Source organism: Microcaecilia unicolor, chromosome 4 (assembly GCF_901765095.1).
Source record: "Microcaecilia unicolor chromosome 4, aMicUni1.1, whole genome shotgun sequence".
Lineage (NCBI taxonomy): Eukaryota > Metazoa > Chordata > Amphibia > Gymnophiona > Siphonopidae > Microcaecilia > Microcaecilia unicolor.
Window position 1 is genome coordinate 248036802 of NC_044034.1, and position 24575 is coordinate 248061376.

At 42.8% G+C, this 24575-nt stretch overlaps 1 protein-coding gene across 5 annotated transcripts in view; it reads right to left on the reverse strand.

Annotated features, from left to right (window-relative positions):
* INPP4A (inositol polyphosphate-4-phosphatase type I A) overlaps positions 1-24575 on the reverse strand; it is a 349368-nt gene that overhangs the window by 70039 nt on the left and 254754 nt on the right. For all 5 annotated transcript variants that reach the window (XM_030201389.1, XM_030201388.1, XM_030201387.1 and 2 more), the window contains one exon: positions 5391-5563. In XM_030201389.1, the coding sequence (XP_030057249.1) occupies positions 5391-5563 (173 nt within the window). The remainder of the gene's footprint in view (positions 1-5390; positions 5564-24575) is intronic.

The window sequence follows — 24575 nt, forward strand, 5'->3', positions numbered from 1 at the left end:
GATTTTTGCTGGTGGAGCTTCCGATCCTGGGCCGGCGTGCTGTCCTCATAGAATACCTGCTACAGGTAAGTATCTTCACTATATCACATACCATGTAAAATGAGTTTATCTTGTTGGGCAGACTGGATGGACCGTACCGGTCTTTATCTGCCGTCATTTACTATGTTACATTGGCTGCCCACTCAAGTGAGGACTGAATTTAAACTCTTGACTTTTACCTTCAAAATTATGTATGGTTTATATCCTGGATAATTAGTAGGTTTGGTTACTGTTTATAAACCATCTCAATGTCTACGATCTTTAGGAGAACTATTGCTGACGCTCCTACTGCTTACATGCTATCGACTGAGTAACATTAGAAAGAGTACATTCCTAGGGTCGGCTTCTGAACTTTAGAATAATCTTCCCTCTACTATTAGAAATATTGCACACTACATGAGTTTTAGAAAAGCTGTAAAAACCTGGTTATTTCAGCATTATCTGTAGAAGTCATGGATTTTTCATTGTTTTTTTTTTCAATTGAACAAGCTACTTTTTATTGTTGTAATCTGCCTTGAACTCGGTGGTAAGGCAGGATATAAATGCTGTTATTAAATTAAAGATCATATATAAATAGGGATTTAAATATAACATTAGCCAAAATGATGGAGGAATTGGTAACACAACTACTAATGGAATACTTTACTAAATTTTCAATCCTACACAAATCCCAATTAGGCTTTAGACCACAACACAGCACCAAAATGGTCATAACAACCCTGATAAATGAAGTTCAGAAGCATAAGAAGCCAGGGACAAAATATACTATTAATGCAATTTGACATGTCAAGCATGTTCGACCTAGTAGACCACGAAACACTGATGACCCTGCTCAACTACACAGGAGTCAATGGTACAGTGGCCGCATGGTTCAACAGCTTCCTAAAACCCAGATCCTACACTGTAAAGATGTCCAACCAGATATCAACCCTCTGGATCCCTGAGTGCGGGGGTACCACAGGGCTCTCCAATATCACCAACGTTGTTTAATGTAATGATGGCTCCACTCGGGAAAAAACTGGAGTCAAGGGGCTTCAACCCATTCATCTATGCTGATGATGTCACCATCTACATACCTTACAACAAAATCATCACAGAAATAATGGACAAAGTTAAAAAAGGTCTGGACCTTATGGAAAACTGGGCTGAAACCTTCAAATTCAAATTACACAGGACTAAAACCAAATTCTTGGTTCTGTCAAACCCGCATAACCCCACAGCCCACCAAAACTTCACACAACCACCAAATGTACCAAATTGAAACGCAATTGAAAATACTAGGAATCATTCTTGACAAACATCTAATACTTGATAACCAATTATCAGCAGTAATTACAAAATGCTTCAGAACACTATGGAAACTGAGAAGGATCAGACTATCTTCCTAGACAATCATTCTGTGTAATAGTACAATCAACGATACAATCACAACTAGATTACTGCAACACAGTATACACTGATAGCAAGGAAAGCACACTGAAATCGATGCAAACCATTCAAAAAAAACAGCAGCAAGGCTAATATTCAGGAAGTTGAAATATGAAAGAGCTATCCCACTATTCGAAAAACCACGCTGGCTGCCAATCAAGGCAAGACTGATCTTCAAAGCGTGAAACATCATCTATAAAATATTATTTGGCTTGGCTCCAGAATACATGCTAAACTTGATAGAACTATCCCAAAGAAACGCAAATCCTGAAATCAGAAGCTACCTACTTCATCTACTCAACTGCAGAAATGTAACTTAGAAATCCATCTACAAGGTCGGTTTCAACTACCTTGTTTCGAAATGGTGGAACACATTACCAAAGATCATGAACTATCTCCATTTCAGAAAAGAACTGAAAACATATCTCTTAAAAAAAAAATTATACTACAAATAAAACCAAACCTTCATCAGAAGCCCCTAAACAAGATCCAAACTGTAATTTGTAAACCAGCACTATAAGCTTTAACTGCAAAACACAAACCAATACTGTAACCGTCAACCAGAATGTAATTTGTAAGCCACTTTGAAACGAATTCTGTTTTTGGATAACAGTGGGATACAAGAATGCATAAATAAACAAATAATATTAAATGTTTAAACCCCTATTTAAATATGACCTTAAGGATTTTGTACAAAATGAGCCTGACTTTGCTGAAAGGCAAAAAATATTCTAAATTCTTACCTACAGAGTATAACTCACATTTTGCACCAGGTTTTGACAATAATGTCTTTCAAAAATGGGCAACAAAAGGCCTTATGTATGTGTGTCAACTATTGGATATTTCTGGAAAATTTTTAAAATTTGCCAATTTAAAAGACCTATTTGACCTTCAATCCACAGTTTTTTTAAACCTTACATTCAGATTAGACACTATGGGCTAGATTCTATATATGGAGCCTGAAAATTCTGAGTGGAAAAAAAATATGCCTAGGCATATATTTTTTAAAGTATGTCTAAATTTTATAGAATAGGCTTAAACTTCCACATGGTATATAGAATATGCCGAGCACCAGTCCATGTGACCAAATTTAGTCGTGGTCAATTATGGCAACTAAAATCTGGTGTAAATCTCGACATCTAAATTAGTCGCAGAGCATGTGTATTCTATAACAATGTGCATATATTTTAGAAACACCCATGACCCACCCATTCTACACCCATAACCATGCCCATATTGCAGAATAAGCTTAGACAGTAGTGTGTGTAAATTCGAATTAATGCCAATTAGTGGTGATAATAGCTTGTCAACATCCAATTATCGGTGCTGATTTGCTTAACTAATTAAGTTATGTGCATTGTTATGGAATATGCTTTGATTTCCATATGGAAATCCCAGTGCGATATACAGAATATAGGGGGTATGTTTTGATGAATACTTTCATTAATGACTTAAGGAAACTTGAATCTGAATTTGAATTATTTCTTAAATTACAGAAGGGGACAAAAGGCACTATTTCCAACCTATATCGCTTACTTAATGTGAAAACTCATAATAACTTTGCGTATGTTCATGCACAGTAACATGATCTGGATGGCAGTATTCAATGAGAACAAGTTTATCATAACATAACAAAATTTTATTTATTGCGGCCCCATAAAACTATCATTAGAATGTATTGTATTCCCCACCAATTACACCATATATTTCCTACAATATCTACTCTTTGTTGAAGGAGATGTGGGCAAGTTGGTTCTTATCTACAAAAGTGGTGGAACTGAGCAACTACATACTGCTTTTGGAAATTAATATCTCACTTGTTTCAAGAATGTATAGGAACACCTATCCCATTTGACCCTGCATTCTGCCTCCTCAATACAACCCCTGATGAGTGGAAGCCTATGCAAGGTAAACTGGCCTTTTATTGGCTAGTGGCAGCTAGACTGGAAATAGTTCTGAAATGGAAAAGCAATTTTTCTCGGAATAAAAATAAAATTTTTGAACAGACTAGATCATAATCACAGTATGGAAGAAATAACAGCATATAAATTACACTGAATGAGTACATTAAAAAATCTGGATGCCATTTATGACATGGAGAGATACCAATAAATTATTTATAACCATCTAATCATGCATTAATATAGTATGTTTAGCAAACAATAAGATACAGGGAGGCCTAGGTCTTAATATCATGTTGGACCTTATTCAGGGGTGTTTATATTTCATGTGACACTTTTTTATATATTGGTTCATTTCTTTTATTATTTATGTTATTTGAATAAGAAATTAATGAAGTAGAATTCTTGCTGATGTATTTTGCAACAGTTGAATCCTGAATATTGAGTTCTTAGAGAGCCCTAAGTGCAGTGAATTACAATAGTCGATTCATGAAAAAGAAAAAAAAAATCAAGACATGAACAATTCTTTGTACATCATGTAAAGAACAATGGATTTGACATAACATGCGAAGCTGAAAAAACACTAAGATAGTAATTTAATTCGACAGTCTCTTTTCAATTCTGAGTCTAACCAGACCCCTAGACAATAAACCACAGACTAAAAAAATATATGTTTACTGTCCAAAACAGGATTAGAAGTTGGAAAAAATGAGGACTTTCCATTTACCCATAATAATGTGGTTATATCAGAGTTTAATTTAAGGCAATGGTCGGCCATCCAATTCAAGATCATCAGAAAACAGTCATTCATTTCATCAAAATGATTTTGGATGGAATTAGAAAGAAAATCTGAACATCATCTTCTGCATAATTAAAATAAAACAGACCTAATTCTTTGAGCACTTTCCCAAGAAAACTAACCCCCCCCCCCCCAAAAAAAAAAAAAATTAAACAAAATTGGGGATAACAGAGACCCTTGTGGCACTCCACAACCTGGATTCCAAGTAAATGAGCAAGACCTGTTTTTGATAACTTTATGGGGTCCTTTTACTGAGGTGAGCTAATGGATTTAGCACACGCTAATGATTAGTGTGCACTAAATGATAAGAAGCTCATAATATTCCTATGGGTGTCATCATTTAGAGTGTGCTAATTTTTAGTGTCCACAAAATCTGTTACAGCACCTTAGTAATAGGATCCCTATAATTTCTGTTTCTTAGAGAATCTGAAAACCAAGACATAACTGAACCAGATATTTCAATTAGATTCAGTGCATTTAAAAGTAGATCACGATAAGATTATGGAGTTGCCATGATAAAGCAGTATTATTTTTGTTCCTCAAGAGTGAGTCTGGGTGCGAGTGTGTCTGTGAGAGAGAGAGTGTGTGTTTGAGAATGAGAGTGTGTGCAACTGCGTATGTGAGACACAGTGAGAGAGAGAGAGAGAGAGAGTGTTTCACACAGATACAGTGTGTGCAAGAGAGAGACTGTGTGTGTGAGACACAGACTCTCTGTGAGACTATGAGACCAAGAGAGTGTGTGAGTGGCTGTGTGACACAGAGAGTGAATGTGATACAGTGTGAGACAGAGTGTGTGTGTGAGAGAGAGAGAGAGTGTGTGTGTGTGACAGAGATACCTCACCCCCCTGGTGTCAGGCCCCCCTCCCTCCCTCTCTCTGGTGTCAGGCCCCCCCTCTCTCTCTGGTGTCTGAGCGTTACTGTGCAGGACGCTGAGCTCTGGCTGTGCTTCAAGGAACTGACCAATCCCATTTAATAGAATGCACCTCCAACATTCTGAAGCCGAGAAACCTCGTGTGGTTGGTCACTTCTGCTTGTGACGAACCCGGAAGTACATGATGTCAATTCAAGAGATGGATACAGAGAGCAGGAATTGCTCAGCCATGCAGTCAGCTTCAGAATGTTGGAGGTGCATTTTATTATATAGGATGGTACAATTTTCCTGTACTAATCAGCACAATATTGCAAGGATAATATTAACTGGATCTCAAGAAACCTTTGCTTACTGTCTGACAGAAGACAACGTCTCTGCGGTACTGAAGGCTCAGATACATAGCTATTGTAGGAGCGCTGTCTTGCATTAACAAGAAGACCATAGCTTTCTTGGCTTTGTCACTCATCATGGCCACACAGTCCGTGAGCGTAGTGAGCAGAGGATACAGGGCCTCACTCCATTCACCTAGATAAAAGTAAAAAGAAATTTAAATAAACAGTTCTGAATTTAAAAATAACATTGGGCTCAATATTCAGCCGGGGTAGCTACCAAAGCTGAGCACCGGCCCCAGAGCTTAACATAATGCATATAATTCAGCAGCACTACCTTTTTAACTAGTAATACTGAATATATGTCTAAGTAGCAACTGCACCAGTGTTATCTGTTTAGTTGTAGGCCTTTTCTTTGGCAGATTTACTTTACATGGATAACTGTCTGAACACTACCATGAAATGGATCATTTCTGGTACTGCCTCTGCCCCTTGTCTAACTCAGTCCCTTTATATATAGATAAAATATGGCAGTTTACCAAGTTAAATGGCCAGATGTATCCATATACATTTCTAAAATACAAAAGATAAGCAAATTATTCATTTGCCACCAACCGGTGAAGGCATTAACTTGATCTGGAAATCAGCACCATTGTTTTCAAATTGCTGTTCTCCACTCTTGTTATCCTAAATATATGACATAATTTGTCAGGCACCTTAGAATATTCCATGTGCTGTAAAACCTCTGATTTTCTAAACTAATTCTGTTATTTCTAAACTCTTGATTGTACTGGGACTTGTGACATAGCTGTTGCAAGCTATACTAGAGTTAAGCAGTAGTGTACCTATTTTGGATGCCACCTGGGATGGAGCATCCCTCTCTTCCAACCAAGGGGGTGCATTGAGCGGTCGTGCGGCTCTTGACTCTTGCCAGTCCCCTGCCTCAGAACAGGAAGTTTACATCAGAGGGGGCAGGGGAGCAGCAGAGCTGACAGCCGTGTGGCTACTCAGCACACCCCCTTGCTGCCTGTACCTGAGGCACACCACACCTACTGCCCTTGGTACGCTAGAGGAGCTGTTACAGCAGGTACAGGTACGCTGTATGGCATACTATAATTAAGCTTATTCTGCCTTCTGCTTCTGTTTTAATTTTGTTTCCTATGGATGTACATTCATTAGCACACATTCAGTTCATAGCTTGCCTTAAATTTAGGGCCGTTTACTAAGCTGTGCTAAGGGTGCACTAGTGTTTTTAGCTTGCACTAAACACACCCATATATTCCTATGGTTGTCTCCAGCGTTTAGCAAGCACCTTAGTAAACAGGGCCCTTAGTGTGTGAAAATTGATTTAACCCACATTAATCTATAAATTAAAATGTGTAATTACCTGCTAGCTCTGAAGTATAGCTTTGCAATTGGTGGTAAGGGTGGAAGGTAACTATTAATGCCTTTACTTACTTAAAAAAAAAAGAGGTTACATTTTGCTGGTTCTCCACCCCTCTCCACCTTTTGGTGGGCTAATTGAATATAGGGGTTGTTTGTTTCTTTGTATATTTTGAATTCCTTTGAACATTATTTAATACCTTTACAGATATATACTATGTTCTTTTTTCTTTATTATGAGGTGCAAATAGGTGGGAAAATGTGGGATATAAATGCTACAAATAAATAAATAAATTGTTTCTAATAATTGAATACATAAACTCTTTAAAAAAAATCAACACGTGTGAAGTCGATTAAAATGTACTAACAATTTTTTATTTAAAAAAATAAGCTTGATATGACCTAGAAAGTACCCGAAAACAAGGTGACTAATCCAAAATGACATTAAAATAAAATTTCTTTTTGCCATGTGAATCCCTATTTACTTCCCACTGTCAGTTTCTAAAACAAATTAGAAATCGGAACACTCAGGAGTCAAGATGGCGATCCGAGCTTGAGAGGGCGTCGGAGGGGTGCGCTGTAATTCTCCGATTTTTCTTTGAATTCTCTCACAATATGCCTCATACTAAGAGAAAGGGGGTGGTTAAGGGTTTCCAATCGTCAGCCCTTATACCTACTCCCACTCAGCAAACGCTGCGACGCTTCTCATCGAGCACCCCAGTTGGAACCGGCGAGAGGGACCCCGCAGTTGGAACGTCAGGAGGAGCGGCGTCTCCATTAGGGGCTGAAACATCGCTATCCCCGCCGGAACTTAGTCAACCGCTTTGTCCTGCTAATCTTCGGGCCATGCAGGAGGTCTCAACGGAATCGGAAGTCGGTGACCGAAGGGCCTCTGACGGTGGTGCACAGCCCCAAGCAGCAGAAGAGACGATCATGGAGCTCGCTGCTCCCCAAGTGGTAGCCTTACAAACTATCTGGGCAGCGATACAAAATTTAACCAAGGCAGTTGCTAAAACATCCCAAGACACTGCTTTATTAATAAATAAAGTAGATTCTTTATCGCTGGCTTTGGAGACTGTTAAACAAGAAGCGAAAACTCAAAACATTCAGATACAAACTGATATGACATCTCTTAAAAATGTTACAGATATGTTAATAGTGGATAAAATGAAAGTTGCTTCAAAGCTGGAACAGCTAGAGAACTATAATAGACGACTAAATCTTAGGATTTTAAATTTTCCTATTTCTATTGGAATTTCACCAATGGATTTTCTTAAGAAATATCTTCTTGAAATTCTGGCATACCCTCAGTCTGCTATTCCGCCAATTAATAGAATTTATTACCTTCCAGAATCTAAACAGTCTGAGGTGAATCCAATAGTTAATGATCAAAATCCTGAATTAAATCTTCAAGATATTTCAGTTTTATTGGAGGAATCTATTTCAGAAGTGTCCACTCGAAGGACTTTACTGATATCGTTTGTTTTTGAACAAGACTTGAAGGCTCTTTTGAAATTATACTTCAAAAATTCACAAAAAATATTTTGTGGACAAAAAGTGTGGATCTTTCCAGATGTGATGAGAACTACGCAGGATCGAAGAAGAACTTTCCTAGCTTATAGAGAAGAAGTTAGATCTTTAGGAGCTACCTTCTTGTTAGCATACCCTTGCAAATGTTGTATAAAGTACATGGGGAATAAATATATTTTCTTTGATCCAGATCAGCTTAAAAAGTTCATAGAAAATAAGAAATTGCCCAGATAGTTGGTGTAAAGGTTCTAAGGGAAATATAAAGATACAGGGGATTTGTGGATCAGGCCATATTTCCTTTTACCTATATGTCATTAGACTCCTTATTTGAGTACTCCTCCCAAACTGATGGTGGTCTAAGGAAGCTGAGTATTTGCCTTTACTATATTTTTTTTATTTCTTTACAATTGATACAAAGATTTTGTTGTTAATAATTCTGGCTATTACTACTTACTTTTGTAATTACTGCTGTGTTGCAACTTATAAGTTTATTTTGTAAACTGTAAGAAACTAATAAAGAATAATTAAAAAAAAAAAAGAAAGAAATCGGAACACTAACTTAATCCACTTGCATCCTTTGATTCTTATCAGTGTCTTACCCACATTCCTGACATCTATAACATTAAAATACAGCAGTGCCACTTGCCAGTAGTTGCACATCTACCTTTAAGAACAACTTTTAGTATGGCCTAAAACCATCTCAAAAAATTTAAACCCAATTCCTCTCTGTCTCAATGATCTAAACAGGAAACTCCATCCCACCCTATCAAATGTCTTCTTGGCATCAATTCAATGACAGTAGTACAATCCATTTCTTCTGGGCTACCCAGGCCAAATTCAGGATTTTGCAGATGTTATCCCATTCCTCCCTCTCCTGAATAAATCCTACTTGATCATGGTGTACCAACTTAGGCAAGAACCTCGCAAAATTGGTGAACCAGAATCCTTGCCAATATTTGACATTAATATTTAACAGATAAATAGGGTGGTAGGAGCCACAGTTAGGAGAGTTCTTCCATGCCTTTGGTATGGTAGTAGTGCTTGTCTGCTTCACAGTGTTGCCCTCTAGTCCTTCAAAAACTGTACAGCCTCAACAAGGGATCCTTTTACAAAGGTGAATTAGCGTTTTTAGCGCACACCCATAGGAATACATGGGCATCTCTAGATTTTAGCGCATGCTTTTTTTTTAGTGCACACTAAAAACGCTAGTGCACCTTTGAAAAAGGAACCCCAAAACACCACCTCCTTACACGTGTCACAGAAAGGAGCTAAGAACCCTGTACTTTATTTGATTTCAGTCTATCAATGAATGCAACTGCTTCATTTGGCATAATTTCCTTATCTAGCAGAAATGCTGCTTCTAATGTCAGAACTGAGAAGGTAGCCATGCCTAACCATTCCTCGTCTTCTTTCCTTATCACATGCACCTCCTCTCTATATAGATCTTGGTAAAAATCTACAAAATATTCCCATATGGTTTTTGAGTCCACTACCATATCACCATCAGTTGTTCTCATTTTGAGGATAAAATTGTGTGACATCTTTCTTAATTTATATGCCAGCAGTGTATTGAGCTTATTCCCCTTCTCATACATCTGCCTTACCTGCTGTAACTGGAAGGCCAAATCTTTCACATGAATCTGTTGCTTACTCTAGGTTGCTGAAATCCTTAAAGTACCCTAGGATCCCCAGTACTCCAATGCCTTGCCTCCTCCTTAAGATTACCCTTTAACTCAGACTTTTTTCAAGCTCCACTTGTTCACCCAACCCTCCCCCCCCCCCCCCCCCCCACATAACTACCTCAACTACATCCATATTTTAGCTCAGGAAGTTGCTCCATTATAATTAAGAGCAAAATACTCTGCAGCCTGTAGCCACAATCCAAGTATCACATAGGACCACCTCATCTCCACAAGGAAGTCGTCATCCTCTCCCTTGGGTAGCCCTGCAATTCTGGGATCAGCATTACAAATGTATGATCTGATCACTGGATATTGCCAATTTCCACTTGCGTCACTAGTTCATCTCCAAATCTATTTACTAAAAAAATAATCCATTCTAGAATAAAGCCTGTGTGGATAACATTAAAAAAAATAGTTCCCCCACAAATGTACCACTTCTGCCAAGAATCCAGCAACTCCAAATCCCATAGGTATGCTTTCAAAATCCATCTCTGTCAATCTCCTCCCTTCACAAAAAAAATGCCATAAGGAGGGGAAAACACAGTAAAAACAAAAGAGGAGGGGTGGGCCCTTGGTCTTCCCAGTGTAACAAAGAATAGGATTATCAGAGAGTAAGGAAAACATCCAGCTTATTTTCGAAAGAGACGGACGCCCATCTTCCGACACAAATCGGGAGATGGACGTCCGTCTCAAAAACAGGTATAATTGAAAGCTGAATTTGGACGGCCCCAACTGCTTTCCGTCACGGGGATGGGCGAAATTCTCGGGGGCGTGGCCGAACGGTAGCGAAGGCGGGACAGGGGCGTTCTGGGGCGTGGTTAACAGATGGACCTCTGCGCCTGATAATGGAAAGAAGCAAGACGTCCCCGATGAGCATTTAGTCCACACAAAGTAGGTCCTGTTTTTTTCACGACCAAGCTTCCAAAAAGTGCCCAAACTGACCAGATGACCACCGGAGGGAATCGGAGATGATCTCCCCTGTCTCCCCCAGTGGTCACTAACCCCCTCCCACCATAAAAAACAAACTGTTTATGTTTTCCAGCCTCTATGTCAGCCTCAAATACCATACCTAGCTCCATGACAGCAGTATGCAAGTCCCCCGAGCAATTTTAGTTTAGCTGGTGCTGCGCGGGACCCAGGGCCGTGCCTAGGGTCTCTGGCGCCCCCCTGCAGACTATCAGTTGGCGCCCCCCCCCCCATGAAAATGATCGCTCACCACTTGCCACACTGAAAGGAATTGTCAGCAATATTCTTAGAAACAAATTGCTATACATTGCAAAATAAGATAGCAGATGTAAATTCTCAAAGTGGACATATTCCAAACGCTAAAATGAAAATAAAATAATTTTTTTCTACCTTTGTTGTCTGGTGACTTTCTTTTTTCAATCATGCTGGTCCAGTATCTGATTCTGCTGCTATATGTCCTCTTAACTCCATTTCCAGGGCTTCCTTTCCATTTATTTCTTTACTTTTCTCCTTTCTTCTTCATTTCTTGCTCTATATCCATTTCCAGCAATTTCTCCTCTCTCCCTGGGTCCTGCCCTCCCATCCATGTCCATTCTTGTCCCTCTCTGCCCTTCCCTCCTCCATCCATAGCCAGCAATCCTCCTCTCTCCCCTCCCCTCCATTTCCAGCAATTTGTCCTCTCCCTGGGCCCCCATGTCCATCCTTGTCCCTCTCTGCCCTTCCCTCCTCCATCCATAGCCAGCAATCCTTGCCTCCTCTATCCCCTCCCCTCCATTTCCAGCAATTTGTCCTCTCCTTGGGCCCTGCCCTCCCATCCATGCCTCTCTGCCCTTCCCTCCGCACCCTGGGGCCTTTAAATCTTTTACTTCCGGTCGCAGCAGCGTCAGTGAAAGCGGCGCGCTGCCGACGTCTCCCTTCCCTTTGCGCTCTTGGTTCCCTCAGTGTCCGCCTTCTTCTGACGTCAGAAGAAGGCAGGACACTGAGGGAACCAACGAGTGCAAGGCAAGGGAGATGTCGGCAGCAGTGGCGTAGCTAGGGTAGTTGACACCTGGGGCCGGTCATTGTTTAACACCCCCCCCCCCCCCAAATCCAGTACTAGGCATGCCGAGAATACAAAACACTCACGACCTATAGAGCAATTTTACCATACCATAAGCAGTCGTTTCTACGAGTCACACAAGGGAAAGGAAAGCATCTTAAACACTAGTGAGCACTAGAACATCAATTCACCTATTGTAAAACGAAAACAGACAGATTAGTACAGATCGTCGATCCTGCACAGTCAATGCCAACCGAAAGCCATGTCTTTTTCACAAATAGATACACCCTAATCCACTATAGAATAAGTAATCATAAACTTTCTATTTAGACAAAAATTAAACTGAACCCCCGATGCCAGACTCTGTATACAATGCAACACCACAGAAACAGAAACTGTCCCCTAGTACTGTGCAAAATATAAAGACAGCAGATGTAAATTTGAAAAAACTAACAAATACCAATCACCACTTTACAAATTAACAAATAGAAATAAAACAAATACAGAAAATAAAATAATACCATTTTATTGGACTAATACATTTAGCTTCCAGAGGCCAAAATCTCCTTCCTCATGTCAATACAGTATAGTGCTGTTACAGTATCCTATCCTGATCTGAGGAAGGGGGTTTTGTTCTCTGAAAGTTAAGTCAAAATGTATTAAAATTAGTCCAATAAAAAGATTACCTTATTTACATGTTCTATTTATAAACATTTATTAACACAGCTAAAATACTATATCCTAAAGCAAAATAATAAAAATATATATTTACAGTTTGTTGTCTTTGGTTTCTGCTTTCCTCATCTTCTTTTCACCGTCTTCCTTCCATCCAGCATCTGTCTTCGCTCTCTCTCTGCTCTCCAGTGTCTGCCCTCTCTAATGTCCCTTCCATCCACATCTGCCCTCTATTTCTGCTCCTTCCATCCACCATCTGCCCCAGTCTGCCATCTCTCTCTCCCCCTTCCATCCACCATCTGCCCTCTCTCTCTCCTTTCCCTCTAGCATTTGCCCTCTATCTCTGCCCCCTTCCATCCACTTTCTGCTCTTTCACTCCCTTCTATCCACTGTCTGCCCTTTCCCTCTGCTCCTTCGATTCACCATTTGCCCTCTCTCTTTCCCCCTCCCATCCATTCAGGGTCTGCCCTCCCTCTCACTCCCCATTCCATCCAGGATCTATCCCCCCTCTCTCACTGCCCCCTCTTTTCGGCTCCCAGTTCCCACCTGCGGCTGCCCCTAGTTCCAGATCCATTGATTCTCCCATCCACCCCTGCCCCAGGCATGACCCCATTCTCCCTCCTGCTCACTTTTCAGACCCCAGTTCCAGCTCTATGCCCCTTCTCCCATCTGTCTCCCACCCAGTCCCTTCTGCCCATCCGAGTCCCCCTCACCCCATCTGTCTCCCACCCAGTCCCTTCTGCTATCCAAGTGCCCCCACCCTCACCCCATCATCTGTCTCCCACCCAGTCCCTTCTGCCCATCCAAGTCCCCCTCACCCCATCTGTCTCCCACCCAGTCCCTTCTGCTATCCAAGTGCCCCGCACCCTCACCCCATCATCTGTCTCCCACCCAGTCCCTTCTGCCCATCCGAGTCCCCCTCACCCCATCTGTCTCCCACCTAGTCCCTTCTGCTATCCAAGTGCCCCCCACCCTCACCCCATCTGTCTCCCACCCAGTCCCTTCTGCCCATCCGAGTCCCCCTCACCCCATCTGGCTCCCACCCAGTCCCTTCTGCTATCCAAGTGCCCCCCACTCTCACCCCATCTGTCTCCCACCCAGTCCCTTCTGCCCATCCGAGTCCCCCTCACCCCATCTGTCTCCCACCCAGTCCCTTCTGCCCATCCGAGTCCCCCTCACCCCATCTGGCTCCCACCCAGTCCCTTCTGCTATCCAAGTGCCCCCCATCCTCACCCCATCTGTCTCCCACCCAGTCCCTTCTGCCCATCCGAGTCACCCTCACCCAGTCCCTTCTGCCCATCCGAGTCCCCCTCACCCCATCTGGCTCCCACCCAGTCCCTTCTGCTATCCAAGTGCCCCCCACCCTCACCCCATCTGTCTCCCACCCAGTCCCTTCTGCCCATCCGAGTCCCCCTCACCCCATCTGGCTCCCACCCAGTCCCTTCTGCCCATCCGAGTCCCCCTCACCCAGTCCCTTCTGCCCATCCGAGTCCCCCTCACCCCATCTGTCTCCCACCCAGTCCCTTCTGCTATCGGAGTCCTCCCCCACCTTCACGGTCACCCCATCTGTCCCCCACCCTCACCCTGCCTCGTCTTCTCCCTGCCACCCGTTGTCTTCATCCTGGCACCCCCCCCTCCCCCGCACCAGCCCTTTAAATTTATTTGCTGACGCGATAGCGAGCGCAGCACCTCGTGTGGAAGTAAAAGAAGCGAATCCGAGCATCTCATTGGGCCCTCCTTCACTGTCCCGCCCTAGAGGAAATAGGAAGTTGCGTCAGAGGAGGGCGGGACAGTGAGGGAAGGCCCAATGAGATGATCGGATCCGCTTCCTTTACTTCCACACGAGGTGCTGCGCTCGCTATCGCGTCAGCAAATAAATTTAAAGGGCTGGTGCGGGGGAGGGGGGGGGTGCCAGGATGAAGACAGCGGGAGCGGCGGCACCCCCCTTTCTGGTGACACCCGGGGCGACCAAAAGATTTAAAGGCCTCGGCGGGGCGAGGGTAAGCTCCGCGGCGGCGCCCTCCAGAGGTGGGCGCCCCCCTGCGGCGCTTACCTCGCTTACCGCATCGGCACGGCCCTGGCGGGACCCATGCAGAGAGCAAAAATTGGAAGAAAAAAAAACATGCAATTGCAGTCAGGGACGTCCAAAAAAAAACAAACAAACATGCAAGTACAGTCAGGGACGTCCACATTAAAACAATAGTAATAGGGGGATTCGAACCAGCCACCTTCTGATTACAAGACTTATGCTGTAACCACTGCACCACTTATTCAGTTGCTTAGACATTCCTTCCCTTTCCATTAAGTCCCTCCAAGTTTCTGTCAGTCAATCACAGCTCATTTACCTGACATTGGTGTCAGCTAAACGAGCTGTGATTGGCTGACAGAAACTTGGAGGGACTTAATGGAAAGGGAAGGAATGTCTAAGCAACTAAATAAGTGGAGCAGTGGTTACAGCACAGGTCTTGTAATCAGAAGGTGGCTGGTTCAAATCCCACTATTACTATTGTTTTAAGTTGGACGTCCCTGACTGCACTTGCATGTTTTTTTTTTTGGACGACCCTGACTGCACTTAGATGTTTTTTTTTTCTTCCGATTTTTGCTCTCTGCATGGGACCCGCGCAGCACCAACTAAACTAAAATTGCTCTGGTTCGAATCCCCCTATTACTATTGTTTTAATTTGGACGTCCCTGACTGCACTTGCATGTTTTTTTTTTTGGACGTCCCTGACTGCACTTGCATGTTTTTTTTTTCTTCCGATTTTTGCTCTCTGCATGGTTCCCGCGCAGCACCAACTAAACTAAAATTGCTCCGGGGACCTGCATACTGCCGTCATGGAGCTAGGTATGATATTTGAGGCTGGCATAGAGGCATCTCAGGGGGACCAGTGCACTACGAATGCTGGCCCCTCCCACGACCAAATGGCTTGGATTAGGTCCGTTTTTGAGATGGCCGGCAGCGGTTTCGATTATTGCTGAAAACTGCGGACGGCCATCTCTAGGTCCAGCGATCTCACCATTTGTGTCGTCTATCTCTAGAGTCGACACAAATGATGGGATTTCAGCGGGCCGAACCGTATAATCGAAACTGAAGATGGACGGCCATCTCGTTTCGATTTTACGGTTCGCTCCGCCTCTTCACGGAGCCGTCTCCGGAGATGGACGTTTTTACACATGGGCATTCGCGTTCGATTATGTCCCTCCATATATTTTATTACACAAAAGAGTCAAAAAAACTTCAGACTGTAAACAATACAACACTGCATCGTGAGGCCTGCTGTAATTGATCGATGCAACACAGGTCTGTATTTCAGTGATAATGCCTGCATCAGGAGTCATAACATCTGGAGGGTCTCCAAGACAAACTTAGGATGTCTCTAATACCTCGATTAGGATACAGATTTTGGTGTCAGTGCCAAAACCGCAGTAGGTATTGAGAAGACACATTTGCTGACACCAACATCTGTTTCCTAATCAAGGTCATTATGGAGGCATTCTAAGTTTGTCTTGGAAACTCTCCAGATGTTATGACTCCTGATGCAGGTGTTACAGCCAAAACACGGACTTATGTTGAGTCTATCCATTACAGCAAGCCTCATGGTGCAGTGTTGTATTGTTTACAAGTCTTGCTCATCTCAAAAAAGATATAGTGGAATTAAAAAAGGTACAGAGAAGGGTGACAAAAATGATAAAGGGGATGGGATGACTGCTCTATAAGGAAAGGCTAAAGCGGTTAGGGCTCCTCAGAGCTTGGAGAAAAGATGGCTGAGGGGAGATAAAATAATGAGTCGAGTGGAATGGGTAGATGTGAATTGCTTGCTTACTCTTTCCAAAAAATACTAGAATTAGTGGGCACGAAATGAAGCTACAAAGTAGTAAATTTAAAACGAATCGAAGAAAATATTTCTTCACTCTATGTGTAATTAAACTGTGGAATTCATTGCCAGAGAATGTAATAAAAGCAGTTAGCTTAGCGGGATTTAAAAAAGGTTTGGATAGCTTCCTAAAAGAAAAGTCCATAAACTATTATTAAAATCGACTTGGGTAAAATCCATTGCTTATTTCTAGGATAAGCAGCATAAAATGTATTGTACTGTTTTGGGATCTTGCCAGGTACTTGAATTCACCACTAAACCTTCTCCTCCTCTTCATCCCATAACCCACTCCCTCAACCAACCAACCCAGGCCTCCTTCTCCTCTTTTCCTGATATCACTGAGGAGGAAACCACCCATCTCCTCTCCTCCTCGAAATGCACCACCTGTTCCTCAGACCCCATCCCCACCAACTTATTTAACACCATCTCTCCTACTTATATAACCCCCCCTATCTGTCATATCCTCAACCTCTCTCTTTCCACTGCAACTGTCCCGGACACCTTCAAGCATGCCGTAGTCACACCACTCCTCAAAAAACCATCACTTGACCCTACTTGTCCCTCCAACTACCGCCCCATCTCCCTCCTACCTTTCCTCTCCAAGATACTTGAACTCGCCATTCATAGCCGTTGCCTCAATTTTCTCTCCTCTCATGCCATCCTCGATGCGCTTCAATCTGGCTTTCGCCCCTTGCACTCGACAGAAACGGCACTATCTAAAGTCTGCAATGACCTGTTCCTCGCCAAATTCAAAGGACCTATCCGCCGCTTTTGACACTGTCAATCATAACTTACTTCTTGACACACTGTCCTCTTTTGGATTCCAGGGCTCTGTCCTCTCTTGGTTCTCCTCTTATCTCTCCCATCATACCTTCAGAGTACACTCTCAAGGTTCGTCCTCCACCCCTATCCCGCTCTCTGTTGGAGTCCCACAGGGATCTGTCCTTGGACCCCTTCTTTTTTCAATCTACACCTCTTCCCTGGGCTCCCTGATCTCATCTCATGGCTTCCACTATCATCTTTATGCTGACGACACCCAGCTTTATCTCTCCACACCAGACATAACTGCGGAAACCCAGGCCAAAGTATCTGCCTGCTTATCTGACATTGCTGCCTGGATGTCCAACCGCCACCTAAAACTAAACATGGCCAAGACCGAACTTCTTGCCTTCCCACCCAAACCCACTTCTCCTCTCCCTCCACTCTCTATCTCAGTTGATAACACCCTCATCGTCCCCGTCTCATCTGCCCGCAACCTCGGTATCATAGACTCCTCCCTCTCCTTCTCTGCGCATATCCAGCAGATAGCCAAGACCTGTCGCTTCTTCCTCTATAACATTAGCAAAACTCGCCCTTTCCTCTCTGAGCACACCACCCGAACTCTCATCCACTCTCTCATTACTCTCACCTTGACTACTGCAACCTACTCCTCACTGGCCTCCCACTTAGCCATCTATCCCCCCTTCAGTCCATTCAGAACTCTGCTGCACGACTTATCTTCCGCCTGGACCGATATATCACCCCTCTCCTCAAGTCACTTCACTGGCTTCCGATGAAGTACCGCATACAGTTCAAGCTTCTCCTACTAACTTACAAATGCACTCGATCTGCAGCCCCTCCTAACCTCTCTACCCTCATCTCCCCTTACATTCCTACCCATAACCTCCGCTCTCAAGACAAATTCCTCCTTTCAGTACCCTTCTCCACCACCGCCAACTCCAGGCTCCGCCCTTTCTGCCTCGCCTCACCCTATGCGTGGAACAAACTCCCTGAGCCCATACGCCAGGCCCCTTCCCTGCCCATCTTCAAATCATTGCTCAAAGCCCACCTCTTCAATGTCGCGTTCGGCACCTAACCACCACACCTCTACTCAAGAAATCTAGACTGCACCAACTTGACATTTCGTCCTTTAGATTGTAAGCTCCTTTGAGCAGGGACCGTCCTTCTTTGTTAATTTGTACAGCGCTGTGTAACCCTAGTAGCGCTCTAGAAATGTTAAGTAGTAGTAGTACTTGTAAACTGGATTGGCCACTGTTGTAAACAGGATGCTGGGTGTAATGGACCTTCGGTCTGTCCCATTATGGTAATACTTATAGAATTACTTATGTACTTATACAATAAAATATTTTTTCCTTACCTTCTGGTAATCCTGTTCTTTGTTACACCCCTAATTTCCTCCCTTCACTGTCCAACTAGAGCTATGAACCGTGGGGTCCAGTGTCAAATTAAAATCCCTCCTTGATAAGGGCTATATAGTCAAGTTCTATCAAACCTAGGTTCTGCTCAATAAATACCTCTTGCTCCTATGATGCACATAAAAGTGATGAACAATACCTTCACTTCCTCCAAAGTCCTAGATGCCTATCCTTTTTTCAGAAACCATTTTTTCTACTCTAAACTCCAGGTCCTTGACCAAAACAATACCTACTCTTGCTTTCTTGCAGCAAGAAAGTTTGTGTGTGTTGGTGGCCACTCATGTTTGCCCCTAAAATGGGTCTCCATAGCAATCTACCCTAGACCCCCCTCCTACTCCCTACTCCTTTCTCTCTCCCTCTCTGACTTCATAAGGCCTATAGTGCTGTAACTGTCTTCTCTTGTCAACACAAAACCATACAACAAATCATTCTCAACCATTCAAAACAGAACTTCCCTGCAAGATCACCCTTCCCTGCTAATTCAATTCTCTAGAGCAATGGTTCTCAATTCTGTCCTGTGGGACTACCAGCCAGTCAACTTTTCAGGATCTCACTAATTAATATGCATGAGTCAGATTTGCATGCCTGTCCCCACCATTATATGCAAATCTCTCTCATGTCCATTCATCCTGAAAACCTGACTGGCTGGTAGTCCCCCAGGACAGGTTTGAGAATCACTGCTCTGGAGGATTTCACTTGGAACCAACAGTATTTTGCCATGTAAACACAACTCAAGGTGTATGCCAAATGGAGAAGAGTGTATAACCCCAAGACCTCACACCTCACCCATAGCATCTAGCTTTGCTTCATTCCCAAACCAAGATTTTATTCACAGCTTTCTTCCCTCCCTTCACCCACCCACCACATACCCCTCCACACAATCTATCACCAAAAAACTTCCAACCACACTGTATTCATGCATTCCACATGAAACATCTTACACTCCCAAATCTCCTAATACCCATCTTTACCCATTCTCTTTTCCCTTGTAGTCCATCATTGTTCCCCTAGGGTTCATCAGGGAATGAAACAGAAATGTCAGTCAGTCCACAGTACTAACACTCTTAAGGTCCCACGAGAATGCACAAAAAGAAGAGGGAGATAGTGGGGAAAGGAGACCATGGACTCCAGAGACAAGAAGGACAATTTTATGCTTAAGATTTATTGAGCAAAAACTTAACACAACGCTGTGTTTCAGTCCGAAAGGCCTGCTTCAGGAATTTTTTAAATAAAAGAATCTCAAAATCTTCAGAAGTGAAACATTTCAAAATGAATCAATAAGGTGGTCCACAGAAATCACAACATCACATAGATGTTTCAGAACTACTACTTAACTCTATTTGCATCAAACTGTAGCCCTAGGGCTGTGAGTATGGCCACTTGCTCACTGGCAACCCAGTGACATACTGGGGGCTCCAAAAACTTCAACCAAACAATTTCCAAAAAGTATAAACGCTTCCTCTAGCACCAAGGTCCTCTACGATGTTCCATTTTTAATGCAGTGAGTTAAATCATATATAATTTGCCAGTGGATTCATCTCCACAAACACTTATTCCTGGTCATTACATCTGTTCAAAGTTAAGTTTCCAACCCAATCCAGAAAACTGATACATAACATACGAGTCCTACATGCTTTTGTTCCAGTCCAGCACTTTGATTTTAAGCTACAATACAGTTCCTCTCATGCTATCTCCTTACTTTCAGAGCTTTTGGCGCCTCATTTAGCTCCTCCTCATGCTCTCAATAATGGCCATCTTAACTTCACTTATTAGTCTCTCGAGGTCAGCTTTTACTGTCCAGATGCCCCCTTTCAACTCCACCATCTAAGTTTGCATATTTGCTTTAATGAACGGCAATTTATTTTATTTGGATTTATTTACCACATTTTTGAAGGAATTCACTCAATGCGGTGTACAGTAAGAATAGATCAAATATGAGCCATAGCTAATAACAGCAGTAAAAATATTCAAATAAAACAAAGTATGGCATAGCATACTACTTACAAAGTCAACACAATATGTAATAGAACATTTTAATTGACAGTGATTCTACATACCAGTTGTGAGGCTTCTATAAATGGGACAAGTAGGTGAGCTCTCACCAGCTCAAATAGCTCCACAATGGCAAGTCTAATCAAACATTTAATCAGGCACTCTTTTCCATAAACTCTTTGGTAACCTGTCTGGGATTACATATCCTTCTCTAGACCTGTCAGGTATCTCTCCTCAGTTTTATTTCTAAGATAAAAGTTTTTGCAGGATGCAAAGGGCTACAAATGGTGGAATGATCTATACTGGCAATGAAAAGGGAGAATCAAGTTGCTTGCTCTCATGCGAATTTTGCAGGAAAGACTTAATTAGAATGCACACTTCTAATCATAATCAAGTTTATTAGTTGTGTGAACTGAATAAAATTTTCTTTGAAGATATCACCACCTTCTCCCTTTAGCCCTGCACAGGACACTGATTCAGAAGAAGGTTCTCCAAAATTATGCTGTTAGTAGTGGTCAGAATGGCTAAGTTTTAAAATTGTGGTGTGGTGGGGGCTGAAGCAGTACAGTTGGCAGTAGGAGGGAATCTAAGGGATAGGATGCCTGAACAGTGACTGTTGACCATGATGTCATCAAGAAGGGCTGGCTGCCACTATAAAGGCGTCGTCCCCTGGAAGAGTATGGGAGCTGAAACGGTATACTTGGCAACAAGAGGAACCCTACTCAAAGGGGAAGAGTGCCAAACAGTGACTTAGCCAGCCTGTGATGTCATGAAGAAGGACCATTGACCACTGCAAAGGTGGAATTGTCCTTTGGGGTTGAACATAGTTGCATCTCCACAGGTGCATGCCCAAATGGGCATATTTTGCCCCACTGGAGCCAATGGTACCATGACGGAGCTACCAGGACTTTTGATCTCCCAAAGTAAATATTATTCAGCTTGTTCTTTAAGATGGCCAACATAACACTAAGACCAAGAGCTCGCTAACTCCTGTAACTGGTCCAAAGATAAGCATGTGATGACATCTAAAGACACAGTAGGGGGTCTCCTCCTTTGAATGTATCCTTTTCTACCTTTGAATTTTGGGGGCAGCGATCTACCCCTTCTGCCCCCAAATAGACTCTTGAAGAGTTCTAGTGATGGATCTCCCTTAATAAGAACTTCAAACCCCAGAACAAATGCAGGTGTGAACCCAGTTTTAATTTCTAGCCTGTCACAGACTCAGGGAATGGTAAAGCCCTAGGACCATAACTGGACACTGGTTACGGCAGGTGAGTCACTTAGCCTAGGCACAGCATTAGGCACAGTACTAGACAAAGCAGGACAAGGCTTGACTGAAGACAAGGCAGGACAAGGCTAGGCAAGACAAGTCAGACAAGGCTGGAACTGGACCCAGAAGAAGCAAGGCAAATAGGGCTAGAACTGGATCCAGCCAAGGCAAATCAAGTACTGGGTCTAGACAAGACAAGACAGGCACAGGAACAGACAGGTCAAGGCTGGACAAGGAAGGCAGGACACAAACTAGAACCAGGCCAGACAAGGAAGGCAGGACACAAACTAGAACCAGGCCAGACAAGGAAGGCAGGACACAAACTAGAACCAGTCCAGACCAACTCAGACAAGGCAAACAAACAAGACTAGAACTAGGCCGGCCTGATCTGGACAAAGCAAGGCAAGAACTAGGAACAGACAAGACAAGGCTGAACAAAGCAAGGCAAGAACTAGGAACAGACAAGACAAGGCTGAACAAGTCAGGCAGGACAAGGACTGGAACTCAGAGACAAGGCAAGGCTGGAACTCAGAGACAAGGCAGGACTGGAACTCAGAGACAAGGCAGGACTGGAACTCAGAGACAAGGCAGGACTGGAACTTGGCAGCAGCTGAAGACACAGCAGGACTGAACATAGGCAAGGCTGGAACTTGAACAAGGCAAGAATCAGCTGGAACACACACGAGGAGACCAGAAGACCATGTTACAAAGGCATCGGAGGGATGCTGGGGCCTTCCAGAACTAGGCCCCGACCTGGAAGTGAAAGCATCCCTCGTGGGTCTGAAGCTTCCTGCAGCAGTCCTGAACACTAGTCCCAATGGTGTGCAAACTCAAAAGCTGGCGACAGCGAGGAGCTGCAAGAACACAAGCCACCGTCCCAGAAAACGCCGCAGGAACCAACAGGGAAAATGGTACATCGGGGCAGGAGACACGGCAGAGCCGTGACATAGCTTTTGCCCAAGGTTAAGATTCATACACCTCTGGAGCTTATTAATCTGACTTCACACATTGATATTCCATCCACTTCAGAGAAGCAGAAGGAATCCTTGGACGACATTTAGGCAGTATTAACTAGGACCAAGCTATATTAGAAACATCAGTAGTACAACTCATTAATTTTTCTAAACAGACTGCTGATAGATTTCTAGATTTGGACACTAGAATAATTGATGTTGAAGAGCGGATGTCAGGGGTCGAGAAGAAGAATTCAACCATTTGATAGGCTGAACCAAAATGAGGAAGCGTAAGCTCCAGATGTATTAGATTTCCCAACTGATTTTGATCATACAAAATTCCTTGGGTCTTCTCAGGATAATATTGAGACGAGAACTACCATATTCTCTTTTTTGTATGAGCAGGATATATTTCTGGAATTAAAGACTTATTTCAAAAAGAAAGAGCCACTTTTTTTTCTGGAAAAAAGTGCAGGCTTTCCCCAGATGTGCACATAATTGTATCATAAGATGTTTTCTACAATGTACATCTTAATTGCTTTCTCTTGGCGCTACGTTCTTTTTCAAGTTTCCATGTGAGTGTCTGGTTGCCAATAATAGTGTTCATTATATTTTCTTTGATCCTGCATTCTGAGAGAAGTTTATTGCAGAGCATCGTGGCTGATTTATTCTTTGTTGGTTCAATGCAAGTCTGTATTTGTATTAGGGAAATTAGGTCTATTAGTTCAGGTTTTTGTTTAGAGATTTAGTTTCTTAATTTTACATAGCAATTAATTTATGAACATTTTCAGCTTCTCAATTAATGTGGACTTGAAATATGTATTTTTTTTCTATTTTATTTGAGAAAAAGTACAAGGTATTAAAATGGTGCTCTACACATAAGCATACTTACAAACAAAACTGATGTACAGGCTGTGCAAATGTAACTGTACTATCTACAATATATATCTGATTTCATTCCACTCTAACCATGAGGACATCAAATGCCCTAGGTTCTTTTTTTTTTTAAATTTCTGTGGCCTGATAAGGTATTGCAGGTATTTTAATTATTGGTATTTCCATCTATCTACTGTTTAACAATTATTCATGCTCATGAATTGCTGACGACCTAAAGGTAGCCAGTTGGTATTACAAGCCAGTTGCGAAGCTACAGTATTATTATACTTGGGTGAATAAGGAGATGTATTCTTAGAAGAAACAGGGAAGAAATGCTGATGTTCCACTGCAAAGCCCATTGGTGGCTCAATTCCAGGAACTGTCTCATCCTAGTGAACCCTGACCTCCGGCCAGAAGTTGTCAGTAGGCTCCACTACATTTGCTGGCTGTCCTGGCTTGCTCTATACCACCACTTCCCTTCAGAGACCATCTTGCTTCTGTCTAGGTTCTGTATATAAACCCAGTCTTGGCTAGATCTCTTTGCCAGAGCTTGTTCTTCATCTTACCATACTGCCTAGTGCTTTGGCTCCCTCGCTGCACTTCCATTCCTTCTCTGCAAAAACCACTTTTTATTTTGAACCCAGTTTCTGCCAAATTCCAGCCTTGCATCCATTTTGAGTCTTTCAATGTGCTTGTGTTCGCCACCTTTCTTCCCACATTCCCCTGGTATCTGACACTCTACCCCAGGTTTTGAGTTTTTGTAAGCTGAGTC